The sequence below is a fragment of the Bombus affinis genome, chromosome 11 (assembly GCF_024516045.1).
Source record: "Bombus affinis isolate iyBomAffi1 chromosome 11, iyBomAffi1.2, whole genome shotgun sequence".
Classification (NCBI taxonomy): domain Eukaryota; kingdom Metazoa; phylum Arthropoda; class Insecta; order Hymenoptera; family Apidae; genus Bombus; species Bombus affinis.
Genome location: NC_066354.1, coordinates 7913945 through 7933228, shown reverse-complemented (window position 1 = coordinate 7933228; position 19284 = coordinate 7913945). Strand labels below are relative to the sequence as shown.

Genomic DNA, 19284 nt, shown 5'->3' with positions numbered 1-19284 from the left:
GCGATGCTGTTGTAATCTGACGCGATCCGTTAATTTCTTTCGTGGCAATCGGATGCACGAATTTTACTCTAATCGTCGCTGCGTTTCTTTCGCTTCGCTTTCTAACGGAGACCCGTTAGAAAATCTGCGAATTAACTTCATAGCGATGGGCGACGAAAAAGCTATACCCGGAGATCGAAAAGCTGTTACAGCAAGCGACCGAGGAATATTTTACGAGTTTCGTTCGTTACGGTTTTCTTAATTGGACGAGTTATCGGGAAACTGTTGTCGCTGAGAAACTTCAATTAGAAAGACGCTTTACTTAAAACCATTCGTCGGCTAGCAAGATCCGTGTGATTACCTAATTAAACGGAGTGTCCCATCGAGAGGGACTTTGTCCTTTTCTTTTTTCCTCGCCATGCTTACCGATTCCTTCTGGTTGAAGATATTCGTCAAAAATGATTGTGCACAAAATTCTGTATCTTTTCTGCGGTTCGATCGGAATCGAAATCTATCGCGAAAACAGCGGACGAAGCAAAACGCGAATTAGACTGTGTTCTACGTAACAACACCGAGGCAAAGACCGTTTTACAGATCTTTTTGGTTACTTACTATCCTCCATTTTTTCTCCTCGTACTCACCGCGCTAAACCGTACAAACAAGTCCGAGAAAACAGGCTGTGCAAACGGCTTTTCCTGAAACTTAACCGGCTGCCGACTCGATTCAAATGTTTGTTCGCTGAAAATTAGAGAAAAAGATTCTTTTCGAGAAGCAGCCTGCTACCGGTGTTAGTCAACCAAGCTTGGCCTCATCTTACGACGATGTAAATCGTTGTTACGTAAGTCACGTTTCTCTTGGAATAGCCGGAGAACGAGACAACGAGCAACATCGATATTCGAGATTGAAATTGGAGACCATATCGCGGCAGAGTAGGTTCATTCGCCAGAATGAAAGAGAACGAGAAATCTTGCAGGCTAATTCTTGGTTCGCGTTCGAGTTCGTCGGTTTCTCGCACGTGACGTTTTAGTCGATAGTGGCCGAGCGTGGGAACTGGCCTGCTGTTTTCCTCGGATAATTAACAAAACTGTATTCTTCGAGCGCGGCTTGGCCAGCTGTGTTCCACTGTACGGTAAGTGGGACAGAGCGCTGGCACGCTCGTTAGCCTCCCGTGACGAACGTTTTTAATTCTTAACTCGCAAACAGTATCTACGTACCTATGTGTGCGTTTGCATTGTACCGATACCTTTGTCACCGCTATCCACCACACCACCACTATCGTCGTTGCTATCGACCTTGGAAACGCGCCGCTTTGGCTAAAGTTCCACGCCAGATTGTCGGATAACCAGGCACCCAGATCGGCAAATATCCTCGCTGCCGTGGATTCCGAATATTTCGGCGACGATCGTAGCTTCTGCCTCCAGAGTGAAACTTTCTCCGCGAAGGTTGAGAAAAGCTTGGAAGGCTTTCGTCGTATGGGGAAAAGACTGGGTGGAAATTGCGCGCGAGGCAGCGCGCGGGAATGAAAATCGCACGATATACACGTTATGCATAATACGGGTACATTTATGCGTGTAAATAGATTGCATCGCGCGAGTGTGTGTGTGGATGTGTGCGTGTATCTATGCACGGGAATATACTTTGGCAGGACGCGTAATGCTCGTAAAACCCAAGGTTTAATCAGCCACCCTAGGTATTCGCGTTTCTCTAGCACCTGACTCGAGGAAGACTACGCTCGGTACGCGCGACGTTCTAACGTTCGACGTTCGCCTTTCCGTTTATTCGGTGGATCGACACGTGGGTCCTCGCCGACTATTCGCAAAATCTGGAAACACGCGGTGGAAATCAACGTGAAACAGGTTGCGCGTAACAGCAGAGAACGAAACACGGTTATTGCACTTATCGCGTCGCACTCGTAAAGGTTGCTGCGTTTTATTGGCAATGCCATTGCGCGCTATCTTCGCTTTGAATCCCGCGCGTAGATCCGCGAATAGACCGTATACGACGATCTTGCGAGTCTCGAAGGACGTTCGAGGAATATATGAACGCGCGCGGTTGAGCGACAGAAAAGTGCTTGGCGTGGACGTAAAAGCTCTCGTAAAGCCATCGAATCGCACGATCTAAGACGGTTCTAGACTCTACACGGAGTAGGAAGTTGCGTGGTAAGAGATCGATTCTCTCGATAAATCGTAGAATTACGCGAGTCCTTTCGAACGGGCTGTTTATTTCGGCAACCATTAAAGACGGATCCCCCGTGCTGTCTGGTTTCGCGCGAAATTGACATACAGTTCTTTCCGAAAACTCGACGATATTTCAAACGGCGTGGCGCGTTGCAACTTCCCTCTCGGCAGATGCCGGTAATTGCATCGTTACGATAATTTCTCGGATCAATTACGGTGACTTACTTTAGACGGCTGTCACGGTCGCTCGCGATCGTATATTCTTCGAAAGCGTCGACGGATTCTCGTTAAAGTTGTACGGCGGAAGCTCCGTTCCCTTGGAACAACGAGGAAATATATTTCTCGCGGCACGTTTCAGGACGCGGTATTCGCCTAAATCACGCGGATAGTTTGCCAGCTTTTCTCTTCCCTTGCCTGGCCCTCCGTTTCTTTGCCGACCCTCTCCTTCCCTTATATTCCTTCCCTTCCCTTTCGCGTTCTTTCCATCCGCGTTAACGCCGCGGCTACAATTTTTTAATCAATTACTAGTTTTTAGCAGATTGCAGGTTCTTTCTTGTCCGGGAAATGGGCACAGTTTGCGATCGTATAACCCCCTAAGCCTCGACAATGTCTCGTAAAAGTTGCAATGGAAGTTTAATCGAGTTCCACGCGAAGAAACGTCTGGTGCCGGGGTACTAAAGATAAACCGGTCCTTATACCGTCGATCCTCGAGAATGGTCTAACGGGATTCTCGAAGAGAGCCAACAGGGGGAATCGCATATCCCAACGGGCTCTCGAACTCGGAGTTCATCGAAGTTTAGATCGCTAATCGGTCTTAACGCGGGTTCGCCAAGATTTTCACTGCTACGTACTTCAGCTAAAATCGGGAAAAAATTCCTTCTGCCACGGCGAGGTCGCAAAATCGCGCTTCGATAAAGATTCGATTTCCTCGAAACTCCGCGTCCTTCTTTTATAATCCGTCCGGCGAACACGCGACGTTCCCAGCAATTCGCCAAAAAGTAGCCCTTTTTCTTTTCCTTCGTCTTTTTTCTTCTTTTCTTCTTACGAGAAACGTAGAAGACTCGTGCGACGTTTCAACGAACGTTACAATTACACGAACGACAGAAAAGCCAGAATGGTACGAAAGGAGAAAGTCATTGGAGAAGTTTCAGTCATGCGTCGACTGGATATCGGGCTACAAGTAAGACGGAGCTTCGATGTCATACGGCCGACTAAGTCACCAAAAAGCCCGGCTTAGCCAGAGCCAGATCTAACTTTGGCTCACTTGGATTAATTTCAACGTAAAGCTAACCCCGAATCGATGTTGTGCTGTCGGTTCTCCGACTAAGGCGACTTACGTGTCCCAGTTCAGCCGTTTTCAATTAATGAAACGCGCACGCGAATCTCTTTCGGCTCCGTGACCGATCGCTTTCGACCCGGATTACCACGGAAACGCGACCACCGTCCGTTCTGAAAATTATTCCATTCGCCGCGCGAACACATTAAAAGGATTTCCAAGCACGTATACCATCCACGATATTACTTTGGATTTTCTCGTTCAAGACACGATTCGTTTCAACCGTGGAAATATCCTTGCCACCCGGTCGGTCTTCTGCCTGTTTCTCCCGTTTTCTTACTTCCTTAGCCGTGTTTAGCGTATAGATTCTCCGATTGAAACGGAATAAATCTCAAGTCGATGTTCGTAGCTGCCTGCGAATCTCCTCGTAGGTTAATCCCTTTTGCGAGGTACGCGATTCTCCTGGATGCTAATACGGCTACGGTCAAGTAGCCACGTCGATGGTGGTTTGGTATCCTCTTAATTGCGTTCAGCCGGAACAGTCTCGAGAGTTCGTCACTGATTACTCCCTCTATGTCCTACTCTCTTCACCCTCCTCTCTGCCTCTTTACCATCCCTTCCATCCGCGCGTCGCCGCCCTTTCCCTTCGCATATGTACACACCAGAAATCGTATGCTCATGTGCAACAATAGAAAGCCATGTGTACGTAGGTGAAATCGAGGAGCAATTACCGGCGCAATCTCGCAACCTGAAGAGGATTGCCCCACAGAGAGAAACCGAAGAGAAGAACGGATAGGGGCGGGCGAGAGAGAGAGAGTGAGAGAGAGTGAGAGAGAGGAAGGCGGGAGGAGTAGCAAAAGGACGAAGCCAAGGGCAATGTAGTCGCCGATCTTGAGATTCTCGTTCATAATAAACGCTTATCGAGGGGATTGGCCGATCTTCGGAGGCTCGAAAGGCTTAAAGCCAAGTACCCTAATCTCAATTATCGTACGATCCAGTAGGAATGCCACTAGTGTCGATGGAACCCTTTCTCTAATCCGATGTTACCGTTCCACCCTTCCTCTCCTGTTCCTGGTCATTGCCACCCCCTCTCATCCTCCGATTTCGCTTTAATTCGAATACCCGCGGGCCATCGGTTTCGCTAAAATTATTCCTACGAATAGAAGCTTGCAACGTTACCTTGTCTCTGCGTTACTCCACCGTTACCGAATATCCGAATTACGTTTTCACTTGTTCTTGACAACGCGGTATATTCCAAAGTTGCATCGACTCGCCGAATTACTTTGTTCAGTGCAGGCCGATCTAGTCCGATCTAGCACGTTCAGCTTCTCGATAGCGTTTTCTCGATTTCTGTAGACGCTTATCGGACGCAGATCGGTGATCGAAACGCGTCGCGTCGGAATAACTTCGTCGCGAAAACGCAAAAGGTTTAACGTGTTGGCGGACTGTACTTACACGCGCGTAGAAGGAGGAAATTTCATGGCTCGCGATAATCTGATTCAGAATTCGGTGCAGCTGACGCCTTTCAGCCTTAGCCGCGGTACCGTTCGACGAGACGAGATTTCGCGAGGAATCTAGCGGCGCGAATACGCGGAGTTCGATTTGCCTGTAATTTCTCTTTCGAAGTAGGCGAACAGCGGCGACGGTTTCTCGAAATTAAGGAGGATTCGGTGAGTGGTGCAGATAGGCGACGTCGGTGGTACGCGTCAACGTCACCGCTGTTTCCTCCCCTATAATGCTATCGCTTCCTCCGCCACGAATTATGTATTTCGTCGTTTTGTGATCGATGATGGGCAAATTTCACGGGCTTTCGATTCTCGGGCCACTTTCATCAAACGCGTTGATAATTCTATCCCAGTTTCAAACTGCGGGACGTCTCTCGCAGCTTTTCGACACGTATAGTTTAACGGTGTGTAGCATAAACCACCGTAGTTGGACATTTCCGTGGCTTTGATCGGTCTACACGGTCTCGTATTAGGGAAAGAGAGAGAGCAGAACTTTCGACGGTAGTAAGGTACGCTCTCGACTGCTGACGACGACGACGACTACGATGACCGAACAAAGGCCAGTCTTAGCCCGAGAGAACGTTATCATGTGTCGCGGTATTACGCGGCAGCGGTGTAAAGATTTCGGTTGAAAAGCAGGCAATGGTCGTCGGTCGTATAATCACGAATAGTCGTTTCCGCTTAATTCCGGATAGTATTTAGAGACGAGCTTAAACTCGAGAATGGGTCGTTATGATACTTCCGGCAACATTACCTGTTACGAATAGCGGGGACCGTGGCGCTAGCCAAAACCGTTTGAGGAATTTCCACGGCTACCATTTTCTGGCCACCGGCGAAATTGTTGGATAACTCGTGCGCGCGCCAGCTTGATATAAACTCCGCTTGGAATATATTACGCCGCAGAGAATATTTCTTAAGGACTTAACGATGTGACTCGTACGGCGATAATAATCGTTTTCCTTCCGACAGGACTTTACTCCGCTGCTTTAATAGAATTTAAAGCGGTCTTTCTTCTTCCACGAACGACGATTTCCCGTTTAAAGCGGTTTCCGCGCCGCAAAGAAAATTCATAATGCCGTCGCTATAGTCTGCGTTACCTCGATCAAAACGATGGCAAACACGAACGAAAACGAATGAGCGCGACAATAACGTTGAAGAAATTTATATCGCCGACGCGATCCTCGCGAATAGTTTTTAACGATGGATCGATAGATTCTCGGAGTTGGATTTTAAGACACAGCCCAGCGAAACCCGACAAAACCTAGGACGAGGCTGGATTTGTGGTTCAGACACGTACCCTCGCCAATCAGCACGCGTTGCATCGTCCGCCGGGCTTTCACGATCTACGATGCTTTCCGTTTCACGAATTTACAGCCAATCGAGCCTCCTCTGGACGAGCAAAAACTTTTTACCGCTCCAGATCTCGCAATTATGGCTGGAATTGAATTAGTAGCCCAACGTGTCTTTTCGTGGATCAAAATTTTCCTCTCTACGATTCGCCGATCGATTCTCGCGTATGAAAAGCCGCGCGTGATTCTGCATCTGCCTATTCTAGATCGACCGATCTCTGAGATGATCGATAGCTACGATGCGCGTTGCGGATGCAACGGAAACGCGCGTCGATTCGACCATCCTTTAATTGACGTTACGTGCGAGGACGTCAAGCGTGGTATCGGCGTTTACGCGCAGTGAGTTACATCGAGATCCGTTTTACGAGGGTCCGATCGCGTTAACGACACGCGTAAACGCACGAAGCAATACGCCTTAAGCAGTACGCGCGAATTAGACAGTTGGGAAGGAACTGTGATCTCGCTGCATCGTTCATCGAGACACGCGATGCACTTGTTTAACATCCGCGTGCCACAAATTACGTCGATTTCTCTGGTTCGCATCGCTCTCTTCCCCGTCGTCACCCTGCGCCCGGAATCGCGAAATTCAATTTCCTCGTCGTGCTTCGCGACCAATTGCCGGCTCGTCTACCGCTTACCACCATCGAAGAAACACGGTATATAGAATTTCGAAGAACGAATTCCATTCAATTTCGTAGGTGTTTACTCGCGAGAAACGCGATCTGTTTGAGTTTCCACCTTACCAGGTATCTTTGATTCCGCGAGATCGGTTATATCAATAAAAATGCGAAACAGGGCTTTATAAGGAGCGTGGGTCTCCTGACTCGCAAAATATTACGTTTGGATCTCGAAAGAAAATTCTTACCACTCTGTCGATTTAAATATTAACTCGCGGATTAACGAGATATTCGTTGGAAATAACCGACGCAGAAACGTTTATGGATCTTTGCACGTGAAAGCTACTCTTCGTTCGCGCAACCTCCAGCTTTCCAATCTTCCAACTGAGACACGTTAATCGCGAGTTTCGCGATGCGATTTTTTTTCGCTCGATTCGCCGCCGTCGGAGGTTCGGGAGGGACAACGATCGAAGAAAGAGGCAATGATCTCCGTTAATACAGCTCGACTCTGCGGGGTGAAAGAGCGGCGTTCTTTAGCCGAAGGATAAAAATAAGTTGACAAGGAGGCGTGGTAGGACGGAAAAAAGCGGGCTCGGTGGGTGAAAAAACCGGCGAAGCGAGCGAGCTTTCGGCTGACGTCTGACGAGAGGCGGGCCGGAAGACGGAAGATCGGAAGTAAGCGACGAGGGAAACGGGCAGGACGAAAGAGGGATGAAGAGAGAAACGACGACGGGGGTAAACAGAGCTAAGTGAAGTTAACGACGGAGCAAGAAGAGCGGCAAAAATGACCCCGGGAAAATTACCGCACGCGAAACGGTTTAATGTCCAAAAAGATGAGCGAACCGAGAACGTAAAGAGGGGGACACGCGAGCAAGACGAAAGGAGAGAAGGTGCAGCCGCTTAATGACCATCCTGTACGTTCGTATCTCTTCTGGATAGCCTCTTCTCTTTCTGTTTTCTCTCTCTCCCCTTCCTGTTTCTCCCTTTCTCCGTCTTTTCCTCTCTTTTCCTCCCTTTCCAGTCTTATCTTCTGTTTCTTTTTTTCTCTCTGACTTCTGTACGGTTCCGTCGGTGGGTGCCGTTGGGACCATTATCTGTAATTGCTTTCCTTAATTCGATGCTCGTTGCTCTGCGTAAATGCGAATGGGGAAAAAAATTCTTCCAACGCACTGGGGAAAACAGTTAACCAATGTTGGAGGAAAAAGAACACGAATGCCGATCGAGTCGAGAGTTTCGCGACCGATCCGATTAAATTTCTGTCCCGATGCGTTAGCGACGCACCCGTGAAATATGAAATCGATTCGAATAGGAACGTAACGTCCAAATCGGAGAAGAAAGGTCGTCGAGCTATTTAAATGCCGCAAGTTTCTGACTAATGTCTTAATTACGCGCTAATCGACTTTGGAGTTGGCTTGTCGGGCTGTCGGTCGTTTTACCGATCGAGTTCTGAGAGGAGTAGTTTTAATGCTAAGTAGCCGAGAGCCTGTCTCGTCTCTGCTCCTTCTCTCTCTCTCTCTCTCTCTCTCTTTCTCTTTCTCTTTCTCTTTCTTCCGTCTAATCGAAAGATAATCAAATGCAGTCAGAGAGACGGAGAGAGAGGGGGGAGAGAGGGAGAGAGAGGGGGGAGAGAGGGAGAGAGAGGACGTAAGTAATGGTCGTTTGTTCTTGAATGTCGAGAAGTTGATGTACGAGAAGTCGTGGCAGTCGGGTGGTCGCGCACGGGCACAGGAGAAGAGAGAGCGCGTTCCATGCTCGCTCGCATCTCCCGCTTGCAAATTGATAGACGCTGCCGCGACCGTAAATCACTTTACTGACAATTGATTTGGTGCCCTCCGTTTTACCTCGTTGTAAACTCCACGCCATGCTGATATTTACGATCGCGCGTATACACACGATGTCACCCAGTGACTCACTGCGCGCTATCCACGACAAATCTTTTACATTTTTGCGTCATTCTCCTTCCTCTACATCGACTTTGCCGCCCCCCCCTGCTCCGCATATTTTTTCTTTTTTTTCACTTTGCTAACCATTTTTAACGTTTTTCCATCATCTATCCAATAGACGAGTTTGAGCGCGTGGTGAAAATGAATAAACGCGTCGCCATACACTGTTATTTACGAGTTACGTATCTAGCTTTTTCATAACGACGACAGCGCGATGTCGTTCGAAAACAAACAAAAAAAAAAGAAAAAACTCTTTCTCGACATACGCTTCAGACTGAGGTAAATATTTTTTCTAGCAGAAAACGTAACGAAAAAACTTGGAAGAAGTAAACAAAGAAATAAGCGAATAAAAGAATTAAGCGAAAGTTGGAAAGCTCTCGATGTTTCGAGTTATCGATGAAGACGTAGGCCGATTTCTTGGATTAAAGTCGGCACCGGCTAAGTAGCACAATGTACATAGAGACCGGATAATGGGTGTGGTGCATTCGTCTCGGTGTGTTGTCTCGGGGGTGGCGATTCGTCTTGCTTACTAACCTCGTCGTTGACACCACCCACTCGGGAACAACTACCATCCGTTTCAAAGGCGGCGCGGAACCCGCAGAAACCAGGCGGCAGCGACCTTGCCTGCTGAATCCCCGAACGCTTTGTTAATCTCCTTGACATCGGTGCCGGTCACTATATTGATCAGGGTCAACCTAACGCGGCTCGTTTCTCTTTGAACGCGCTTTCTGTTCGATTAAGCTTACGCATGACAGTCCATTTCTCATTCTGTCACTTTGCTTATCCCTTTCTTTTCTACGAGTTGACTTTAAGCTCTGGTCGATTTCTTCGCAAAGCATCTACTACTACCTTTTCATGAACGTTGCGCACGTTTCTTTGTTCGTTGATGGTCAGTTATATATATATAAATATATTTGTATATTCATTTAGGATCGGTATCACGAACGATTTAAAGGCGTAAATGCAAATAGAAGAGAGATACAACTTACCGGTACGTTTCTCGGCGTCGCGATAGGTCACCTCGCTGAGAATGACTGGTTGACTGCGACCTTTAGCGTTTACGGCGTAGACCGCGACGTGAACGCCTGCCTCGACGGACGCCTCCAGACCGGCCAGAGAGAAATTCGGCTCGTCTACGTTGGAGACGTTGTAGAGAGGCTGGCTGCTCGATAGGAAATCCACGTCGCCATGGTACACCTCCAGGATGAATTTTTGCGGAAGTCCGCCATCGTATCCGGCCACGCATTTCACCTCGACGCTGGTGTAAGTCTGGTTCGCGAGCGTGCAGTTACGGACCGGAAATGGTTTTCCTGAAACGAGAACGTCACCGCGGTTAAATCCGTCACGACGCTGCTCGGCTGCGACCACGTTGTTAAAATTTTACGAGCTAACGTCGCACGTTTTGCCATTTTGATTCGCTCTTCCTAACTGTACCACCCGCCCTTTTCTCTTTCTGCGATTATTCAAACAGACGGCCACTTTTCCACGCAGTTCGATTCTCCGGGGTAGAATCGATTCTCACGATAGCGTTGACTTTCGCTCCCACAGCTCTAGAGACGCGCGCCAGTTGGTTATTTCGTAGAGCGAAAGTTGACGTTCTTCTGCAAGCTTCGAATATTAAAACGAGCCGACGCGTGAAATTGCTTCGTAAAGGATTTCAGTCTTGGCTGGCTCTTTAGAACGTTACGATTGTAAACGGACGAGGTCCGCAGCTGGTCGCTCGGCCTTTTAACTCGCAATATTCCACGGCTACTTTGTGCGAATCCGTACGCTTTCAGCAAGCTCTGCGAGCTTCCTTACTGCAAGCGAAAACCGGCGCGCACACCGAATACTCGGATCAAGAGTCGCGTCCTCCCTCTTACGTGCAAACGGTTATTATCCTGCCTTTCCCATCCACAGTCCAACCAACGAATCAAACGAACGGCGAAGATTATTTCCTCTCTGATACACGCGCCACTTCCAAGTTCTTTGGTGCCGGATTCCAGTGCATCGTCGCTGGTCGCGCGTCGCGCGTCTCTCGTATGGCGAGACGCGCTTGTTCGTTGGAAGGAAATTTCCGTCGCGCGATCCACCTTCTTCCTCTTTTGTTGTCTCCGTCGCAGGCTCGTTTGTCGCCCTTTGTCCGGTAATATTTTCTGGATACTTTGTACGCGCTCGAAGGTCGCTCTACAGGTTGGCTGAAAGCGTGCGAGACCGTCGGCTCTCTGGAAATCAAGCTCACCCGACCCCGGGTGAAAAATGTTTGCGCGTCTACGAGTGGCAAGGATTTAGTGTACCGGGATAGTAATGGTCACAGAGATGTCCCGCGCTTTTTCTTCTTTTCGTTCGTTCCATCTCACCTCGTCCCGTCTCCCGGCGTTGATGCAGTTTGTTGCATCCTACGAAAATTCTTTTTCTCTGCCGCCACTGAAAGCGCAGTTGCACCCGTGATTCGCCTGTTTTTCGCTCTAGCCCTTCGCCTCGCCCGGCCATTTCCCTCTCCTCCTCCTCTTCCGTCTTTCATCTTTTTTCCCGTGCTTGCGCTTCTCTGTCCCCACGGTTCTCGTTCGTTCCAAATAAAATTTCCTTCTTCTTAAACAGACAGCGAAGCTATCACGAGTCCGAGAGGCAAGGAGAAAATAAATATTGTTCGTCTTTTCCGTCGACGCGAGTAAACGGACGGAAAGCGAATCCTTCGGCTCGACTTTATTTCGCTTTGCATCCTATTACCCTTCGTACTCTTTGTTTTTCCCCGCTTCAACCTATTTACAAGCCGCTCTTCGCTTTTCGCTCGCAAACGCCAACCTCTCTCGTACATTTCATTCGCGTTAATCGCGAAACCGCCGCGTGCCATACCTCGCGTTCTTTTCAACCAACCGTTTCGGTTCCTTTCTAAGATATATCGAATTTTACCAAGGCTTCATCCCCGCCTGTCGTTCCACGGCCGTTGTTCAATTTATTTTCATCCGGTTCATAATACATGCCGCGCGGTTTCGCGGCGAGGCGGTGAAACGCCATGCCATCCCGCACCGCGTCGCTTTTTATCTCAACCGCGATTGAAAATTCTATTCCCGATGCACCGACTCCCTTCGTTTTAACTTACTCGAATGGCTATCTGAAAAATGGAAACGCGAAACGGCCGATGAATCTTTCTTTTTATTTTTTTTTTCTACCATTCGAGCCTGGTTGCAGCCGCCTCGCCTTGCTGCGTCGAGTCAGAGTCTGTTATTTAATCAACATCGGCCCGAGGTAATGACGTTCTCGCGTCAGCGATTTCTTTCTTTCGTTTTTGAAATTTCGCCGCGTCCAGCGGAAATTCGCTGGAAAACAGTTTTTTTTACGGTGCAGCGGCGATCAATGCACGAAAACCAGGCGAATAACCAGCTTAACTTTCTTTGACCCGTGTTAGCCTGCTGCTGCAGTCCACGAGCTCTGCTCGTGTCGCAACATCGAACATCTTTCCAACCACCACGCAATATCCGATATCAATACCGACAGATTTGAAAATAATTTCGTTTCGTCGAGGGCCGGTTTCCGGGTCGCTGCGGATGAATCGGAGCAGCCAAAGGTTACGACAACAGCCACTGTGTCTAGCAGAATCGACGACCGACCGACTAGCCTCGATTTCACTCGAAACTTTACGTCGCTTCATCAACCATCGAGTGCACATTGCTTCGCGATATTTCTTCAAGTATCGTAACACATCGTAAAAAATTATTTCAGCCGAGATGCGTTCTAACGAAGTTCGTTTTGTTCAAGGCATCTTCAACGGTTCCCCTCGAATAACACGCCCAAGATCTTCGAAAATCTGCGAACGAATAAGCGATAAATCGTCCAAAGAGCATCAGTTTGCAACGCGCCGCCGCTTCTTTCATTCTCTTAGCTGCGACCGAACTTTTTGCTGGGTAATTCCTCTGTCGAATAAAGGAAAAAAAAAGGGCAGAGGAGAAAAGTACGTAGGTAGAGGTTAAAAGGGATGAAAATGCGCGTTGCGAGGGTCGTACAAAGAAGAAAGGACGCCGATTTGGCCGCACGTGTGTATTCGTCAATGTCAATACGTTTTCGGCAGGTCGTCGTGTCAACGTCATTCTCGATCACACGCGGAAAAAAAGACATCGAGCCGAGGCCGCGCGGCGAAAATCCGCTCGCGGATTAATGTCGGTTTACCGCGCGATGATTGGTAGCATCGCATTGTACGCGCGGCGATAATTCCCGAATATCTGTCAGGATTTTGACCTCTCGTTTCTGCCTGCGCCTCCCTCGGAAAAGAAGGTCCCTTGGAAAATTGGTCGCAGCTCGAGCAACGGCTCGAATGGCTTGCAAAAAATTCGTTTCGGACGCACGGATCGGTTATGCTTGTTGATTGTTTTGCACCTATTAATCGCCGAGCATTAATTCAATTAATTTATTTTCAATCAATCAAATTCCCATCGCACCGAATATACGGCAGAAGTATATACACGCAGATGTATTATTACCAGATGATGTTTATCAACATGTTTATCGTGGGGAAATTCGTCGGCGCGTCGCGTATAATTTCTCCGCTAATCGATCGATTATACTGACGCGTTAGTGTTAATGAACGAGCGTTTCAAGTATTCGAGAACGGACCGATTAATTGATTCTGCCGATAGCTTTTTACGCGAGTGTTCTTGCGAAAAAATGCAATCGTAACGTGATATAATGTGGTAGCTAGCGGGGATAAATAATGGTCGGTTACGTAAAAAAGCAAGTAGGAATCGATAAAGAGTGGGATAAGTGGTCGGTTAACGGTGATACCGGCAGCTTGATTAACGATCGCTTTCCAACTAATTGGAAGGATCTTTAGAAATGGAACAATCTTGGTTTCGAAAGGGTAAATAATTGAGGCGTTAATAGTCTTGGTGGTTTGGTACGGTCCCGAGGGTGGCAAGAATGCGGCGCTCTTTGAATAATTTACGCAGGTCGGACTTTCGAGCCGGAGTTGCAGCGGCCCAAGCTTTCCACTATTTATTTCGCGTTTTACCATCGATTCGATTCACAACGTACTTGAAATTTGGAAAAAGCGCCGCAGATTGCAACGTTGCTCTTTGCACGCGAGCACAATTTCAAATCACCGCCTTTCTTCCCTCCGATCGTATGCAAATGAAATACCACGTCGTTACGCCGATTCTAAACACTGGGATTTTTGTGCGGTTTGCGAGAGATTTCGGTTGATCGCGTTGCCTCGAGATTTCTCCACGCGGAATATTTTCTCCTCTTCGTTCCGTCGCCAAACTACGCGTCTACTTGGAAAGACGAATAGAGCGAAGCTCTCGAGATATTTTCCAGGCAGTTTGTTGCGAGTAGCACGACCGGTCGTCTACAAAGTGTCTTATTTACACGATTTTAGGGGTGGACGAAACGTAACACGGAAGGTTGTAGTTTAGCAGCGTAAACAGGCTGGTTTCTGACGGTAGAAAGGATTTTAACTCGATTTCCTGACCACTCGAAGACTCGAGATCGAGCGCGAGGTCGCTGCTACTCGGCTGATGTAACATTTACTGAGATCCGGTAAATACTTACCGGCGGCTATCAGCTGGAAGAGACACGGTCTCGCTTGTGTACCAACGAAATTGTCCGCCCAGCACGACAGAGTACCGTAATCCAGCTCTGTGGTCGGCGTGTACCTGAGCACGCTCACGCCGCTTGACTTCTCCATCGAGAATCTGCCCGGTGCTACTTCCAACGTCTCTCCGCTGTTGTTGAATTTCCATCGGAAATTGTGCGCTGGCGGATCGGCCTCCACTTTGCACGCGATGTTCAACGATTCGCCCCTCGATGCTCCGACCACCACGATCCGGTCCTCCTTGCAAACCGGCGCGACTGAAAAATATTTCGACCGTGAATCTCCCCCTTTTCCCAATCACCACCATCTATCGCCGTTTCCGCTGCCTGCTTTTTCAATTCCAGTCACACGAGAATCGAACGCCACAACCGCGCGACGCGTTCCACTCGATCGAACGTTACGTCGGAAAAGTTGAAATGTAAAAAAAAATTGGAGCATCCTCGAAACGGCGACATTTAGCTAGCATCGATGGAACGCTGGCTTGGAATAATCAAACGCGTTGCACGACCTGTTACGCGTGCTGCTACTTACTGAAAACTGAGAACCGTTTATTTAACCTTTCTGCTGGAAAATTTTCCAAGCATGCCTCGCAGAGCTTTGTCACGAGGCAGCTTTCGCTCGGATGGAATCGTTTCGCGACTGATGTAAAAAGATTTCCCACCTACGACTACTGCCACCTTTGCCGAGCTACCTTTCCCGTGATATACATTTCTTCCAATTTATCTGACTCTCCTATCTCCACCTGCATCCGTCTCTTCTGCCGCTTCGGGCACGTATCTTGTCGTTTGAAAGAAGAAAAAGGATTATGACTTTTTAAGGCCACTTGGCAACAAATATCGCGCAATTGCTATAGACAATGGCAAAACTAACAAAATTTCCAATGATTGTTATTCCCAAACAAGATTATCGAACGAATGGCTATTTCTCATAGCTGGAAGTCCGATCGTTCACTGGTTCGATCTTTGAAATTGAAGAGCAGGAGTAAAATACGGTTTTGGAGAGATGGATGAGACAGTCATGAACACAAAGCGGCAGGATCGTGCTCAGAAAGCAAAGAATACTTCCGCTACTTTTGAACGTAAGTCCGTTTATGAGTCGAGGCAATCTTCCAGATGGCAATTTTCACGATATAGCGAGGTCTTAACTTATAGTATCAAGCTACGGCCCCAATTGATGCATCGACACTCACAGTCACGTGCAACCTTCTATATCCTTTGCGTTAGTATAAAATAAATTCCAACCTAAACTAAGCTGTACTTTACGAAACGTTAATTCTGATTTTGAACTATTCCATGTTCTGTCGATTTGCTCGCACGAATCATTCAAACATATACTTATCGTTGCTCTAACGTTATAATGATCGAACAATTATTATTACTATTATTATTATTATTACTATGGATATTCATCTTTCTCGTCAAAGAGTAATCAATACCGAGCGCGTACGCGCGAAGGTTCTAATTCATTTTTTTTCGCCTTTGATTTTTACGCGCGCCGCGATATATGCTATCAAAACTTTCCTGTTGACTGATTATTTGGCGCAGGGTAGCGTCCACCCTTGTAATTAACTAGTGCTTTCCAAAATCATTTGCGTCAACCAACTGGCTGGACGCTTTTGAAGAACCACTTTCCGGCTCCAATTATCTACTACCGTGGATAGCGTGTTCATCCAAATGATGGGAAATGATAATGTATCACTTGTCGGGCTTCCCTTCGGCTGTGCTCTGTCGTGATGAAATTGGGACATGGAAAAATTTCCACATTTGGAGGAGCAATCCTGTTACGGAGGAGGGATTGTAGAAGGAATTTTAGCAACGGGAAAGCTCAAGCTTCCTTGGAATGAGAAATTGTAGCGATAAAAAATAACGCAAAGGTGTCAACAAAAAGAGATCCAGGCGATAAAACGAGAACAGGACGGACAGCGAAAAAAGGAAAGTTGTAGGAATAAGAAATACAGAAGCGAGACACGAGAAGAAGAATTTCAGAAATAAAAAAGAAAGCTCGAACATCCTAAAAGTGTAGTAGCAAGGCGGTTGGAGTGACAAGCCACGTTATAAAAAGAGAAGAGAAATAACTAACAGGTGACCAGGAAAAATGGTTTACAGGAATGAAGTTTCCAAGAATAAAATAGAATTTACAACGCTTAGGAATAAAAGCTGCTTTGCATCTTTAGACCATGTTATTTACGAGGGAAACGAGGGAACAGGTTCGAAACACGAGAACGAAAGCTCGTGGACAGAGTCGAACCGCAAAGTTACCGACGTGAAAATCACACGCGACTGATATCGTGCCGCGCATAGCTGCTATCTGTATGACTTATTGCCGGTCATTTCGATGCGACTGATGTACGAGCCTCGCACTTTACGCGTTTAATTCGTTTCCATTCGTTTCTTAGTACGAGCGCGAATAAATATTTTCTGTCATTACTTTTTCCATTCGCAATCGCTGGCCATTTCTTTTCGATATTTTCTATTCAGGTGTTTAACGATTCAACGAATAAATGACAAAAGACTCGGTGAAACGATATTGCTGCAACGAACGAATTAAATTGCAAATGTGTCGGCCCGGACGGCTGACTGAAATAAATATAAAAGAATATCGGGAAGTATTGGTTAAAATGCATATTGACGGAAATCGTTGATGCGGAGGGAAAGGCGTCGCGCTTTCGTTCTTTCTTATCGAAACCGAGCGAACACCGCGAACAGAAAATTTGACGAGGAAAACCGGTTGACACTGGTTTCCCTCGGTAATTAACGCCGCGGACAGAAATCCGAGTCCGTAACTCGAAATTTAATGAGAAGAATTATCGAACGCGATGTCGCGATACGCGTTATTCGAGTAGCACGAATATCGGTAAAACGTTGCTACGTTCGGATGCAACGATTTAAGAACCGGCGCTCTTTGATTTTATACAGCTAGCGCGCTCCGCCTTTTTTCCCCAGACTCTGCTTAATTGCGGGCAACGTTGTGACATGTAGTACTTTGAAACGGCTTTCAAAAAATATGCTCATTCATCGAATGGCCCTTTGAACCTGTTCGCTCCGTTTTCCCTCGCGTTTATTCCTAGTTTTCTCTGATGAAAGGAGCAGCTTTATCGGATGATTTGCGTGTAATCGTACGGGCACGAAGTCGTAATTTCTCTTTTCGCGGAATTAATCCAACGCTCGTCGTAAATCTAACTCTTTCCGTTGGAAACGTGCTCGTATATAAGCAGATAATCTAAATTTACGCAGGCGAACGCTTTTGGTTAAAGTATCATCGGCGTATGGCGTTCCGTAAGACCGATCAACGCGTCGACATTTCGATCGAAGTTGGCTTAAATCCCGACCGAAGGAAACCACGCCGCTTCGAGGCGGACGTGAATAGCCTAAAGCAAATGTCATTCCCAGGATCGGGGCGATGATGTAATAACCGGGAAACTAAATTCAGATACGAGGTTGACTTCGATTCGCAAACTCCCGCGAGATTGCTGCTTATACTGGCTCGTTTCCTTGTCCTTTACGAGCCCGTCAGGAGCCGCAGTTAAATATCGGGCATCGTGTTCCGGGCTTGTTTTCACGGTGCATCTATATTCGATGTCGGAAACCGTTCCCATTCTCCGTGTAGAATATGCGGCCGAGCGTCGATCGGCCCACTATGTTTTTACGATTTCGCGTTAACGTTTGCCTATTCTAACTACGATTTAAGTGGGTAAAAGTATCGGGTAAATGGGTTTTCGCGTGCAAAACGGTCAAAATCACTTCGAGCCACGAGCTCATTTCTCCTAGTATCGCGAAACCAAACAGTCACGATCCAGCAGCGGTCGGGACTGTCGTCGCCCGGTTAACGGCGCAGCCGACGTGACGACGACGACCATCGGATCAACATCGATGTCGATATGTTGGATATGTTGGGCAAACGGTATCGATACGTGGACAAGCACAGAACGATCGCTGGTCCGATACCGTGGCGTTAAATGCTCGGTTTATCGAAACGAGCGTCTGCGAGAAAGATCTATCTCTTAGTCTATCGTTTTTTAAAACCGACATATTCAATTTGTACATCGCGGTGCCGAGGTAAGAGCGCGTTGCTTCTCGAGGTCGCATCGTGGGTTGGCGGTTTGCTCGGTGTAAAACGGGAATTGGATATCAAAAATGTAGCTAAAACTAAGTACGACTGAAATATTCAGCTGGAATAAGAGGAAGAGGAATTCGGGTTGGCTGTTTCGGAATAAATAGACGAAAGTAGTACAGGTGAACCGTATGCGCGAGAACGGCGTTCGTTGCTCGTCGTTGAATGCCGGCTTCGTTACCGAGTACCGAGGAAAATCCTCGATTAAGTCCGCTCGATTAAAATAAAGTACGCTCGGAGGCGGATCGTTGAAGTGGTTCTCGTGACGAGCCGCGGAGATACTCACACTTGACGCGAAAATGAAGAGGCTCGCTCCGAGTTTCGTTCAGGTCATTCGTTGCGGCGCACACGTACTTGCCGGCGCTACTCCTAGTCACGCTCTGAAGTACCAGGCTCTGATTCGACCAGATTATCCTGGCTGACGTATTATGCGCCAGTATTTGGTTCTGCAAACAAGAATTTTCGTTTTAAATACACCGGCCTCTGTCGGTCGGTTATTAAACGCGTCTTAAACTAGAATCGATAGGAATTACGCGACGTTGCGACGCTCGTTTATTTTAAGAACGAAAGAAAAAGATCTACCTATTGTTTCTATTTCTTTTGTACTCTTTTTCCCAAGATGAAACACTCGTGAAAGGAAGGTATCTGCATCGGCTTGGCAGCTCGACTTTGATCCATTTCTTTCTCGTTCGTGCTCGGGCTAACAGTAGATTTCGAATCGCGATTTCGTTTCTCGTTACGGTCTGCCTTCGCGATAAATTA

General features: G+C 47.4%; 1 protein-coding gene across 5 annotated transcripts in view; it reads right to left on the bottom strand.

Annotated features, from left to right (window-relative positions):
• The window catches only part of LOC126921894 (nephrin-like), a 252845-nt gene that overhangs the window by 5096 nt on the left and 228465 nt on the right, over positions 1 to 19284 (bottom strand). For all 5 annotated transcript variants that reach the window (XM_050733899.1, XM_050733902.1, XM_050733900.1 and 2 more), the window contains 3 exons: positions 18809 to 18968; positions 14370 to 14669; positions 9836 to 10156 (listed from right to left, as the gene is read on the bottom strand). In XM_050733899.1, the coding sequence (XP_050589856.1) occupies positions 9836 to 10156; positions 14370 to 14669; positions 18809 to 18968 (781 nt within the window). The remainder of the gene's footprint in view (positions 1 to 9835; positions 10157 to 14369; positions 14670 to 18808; positions 18969 to 19284) is intronic.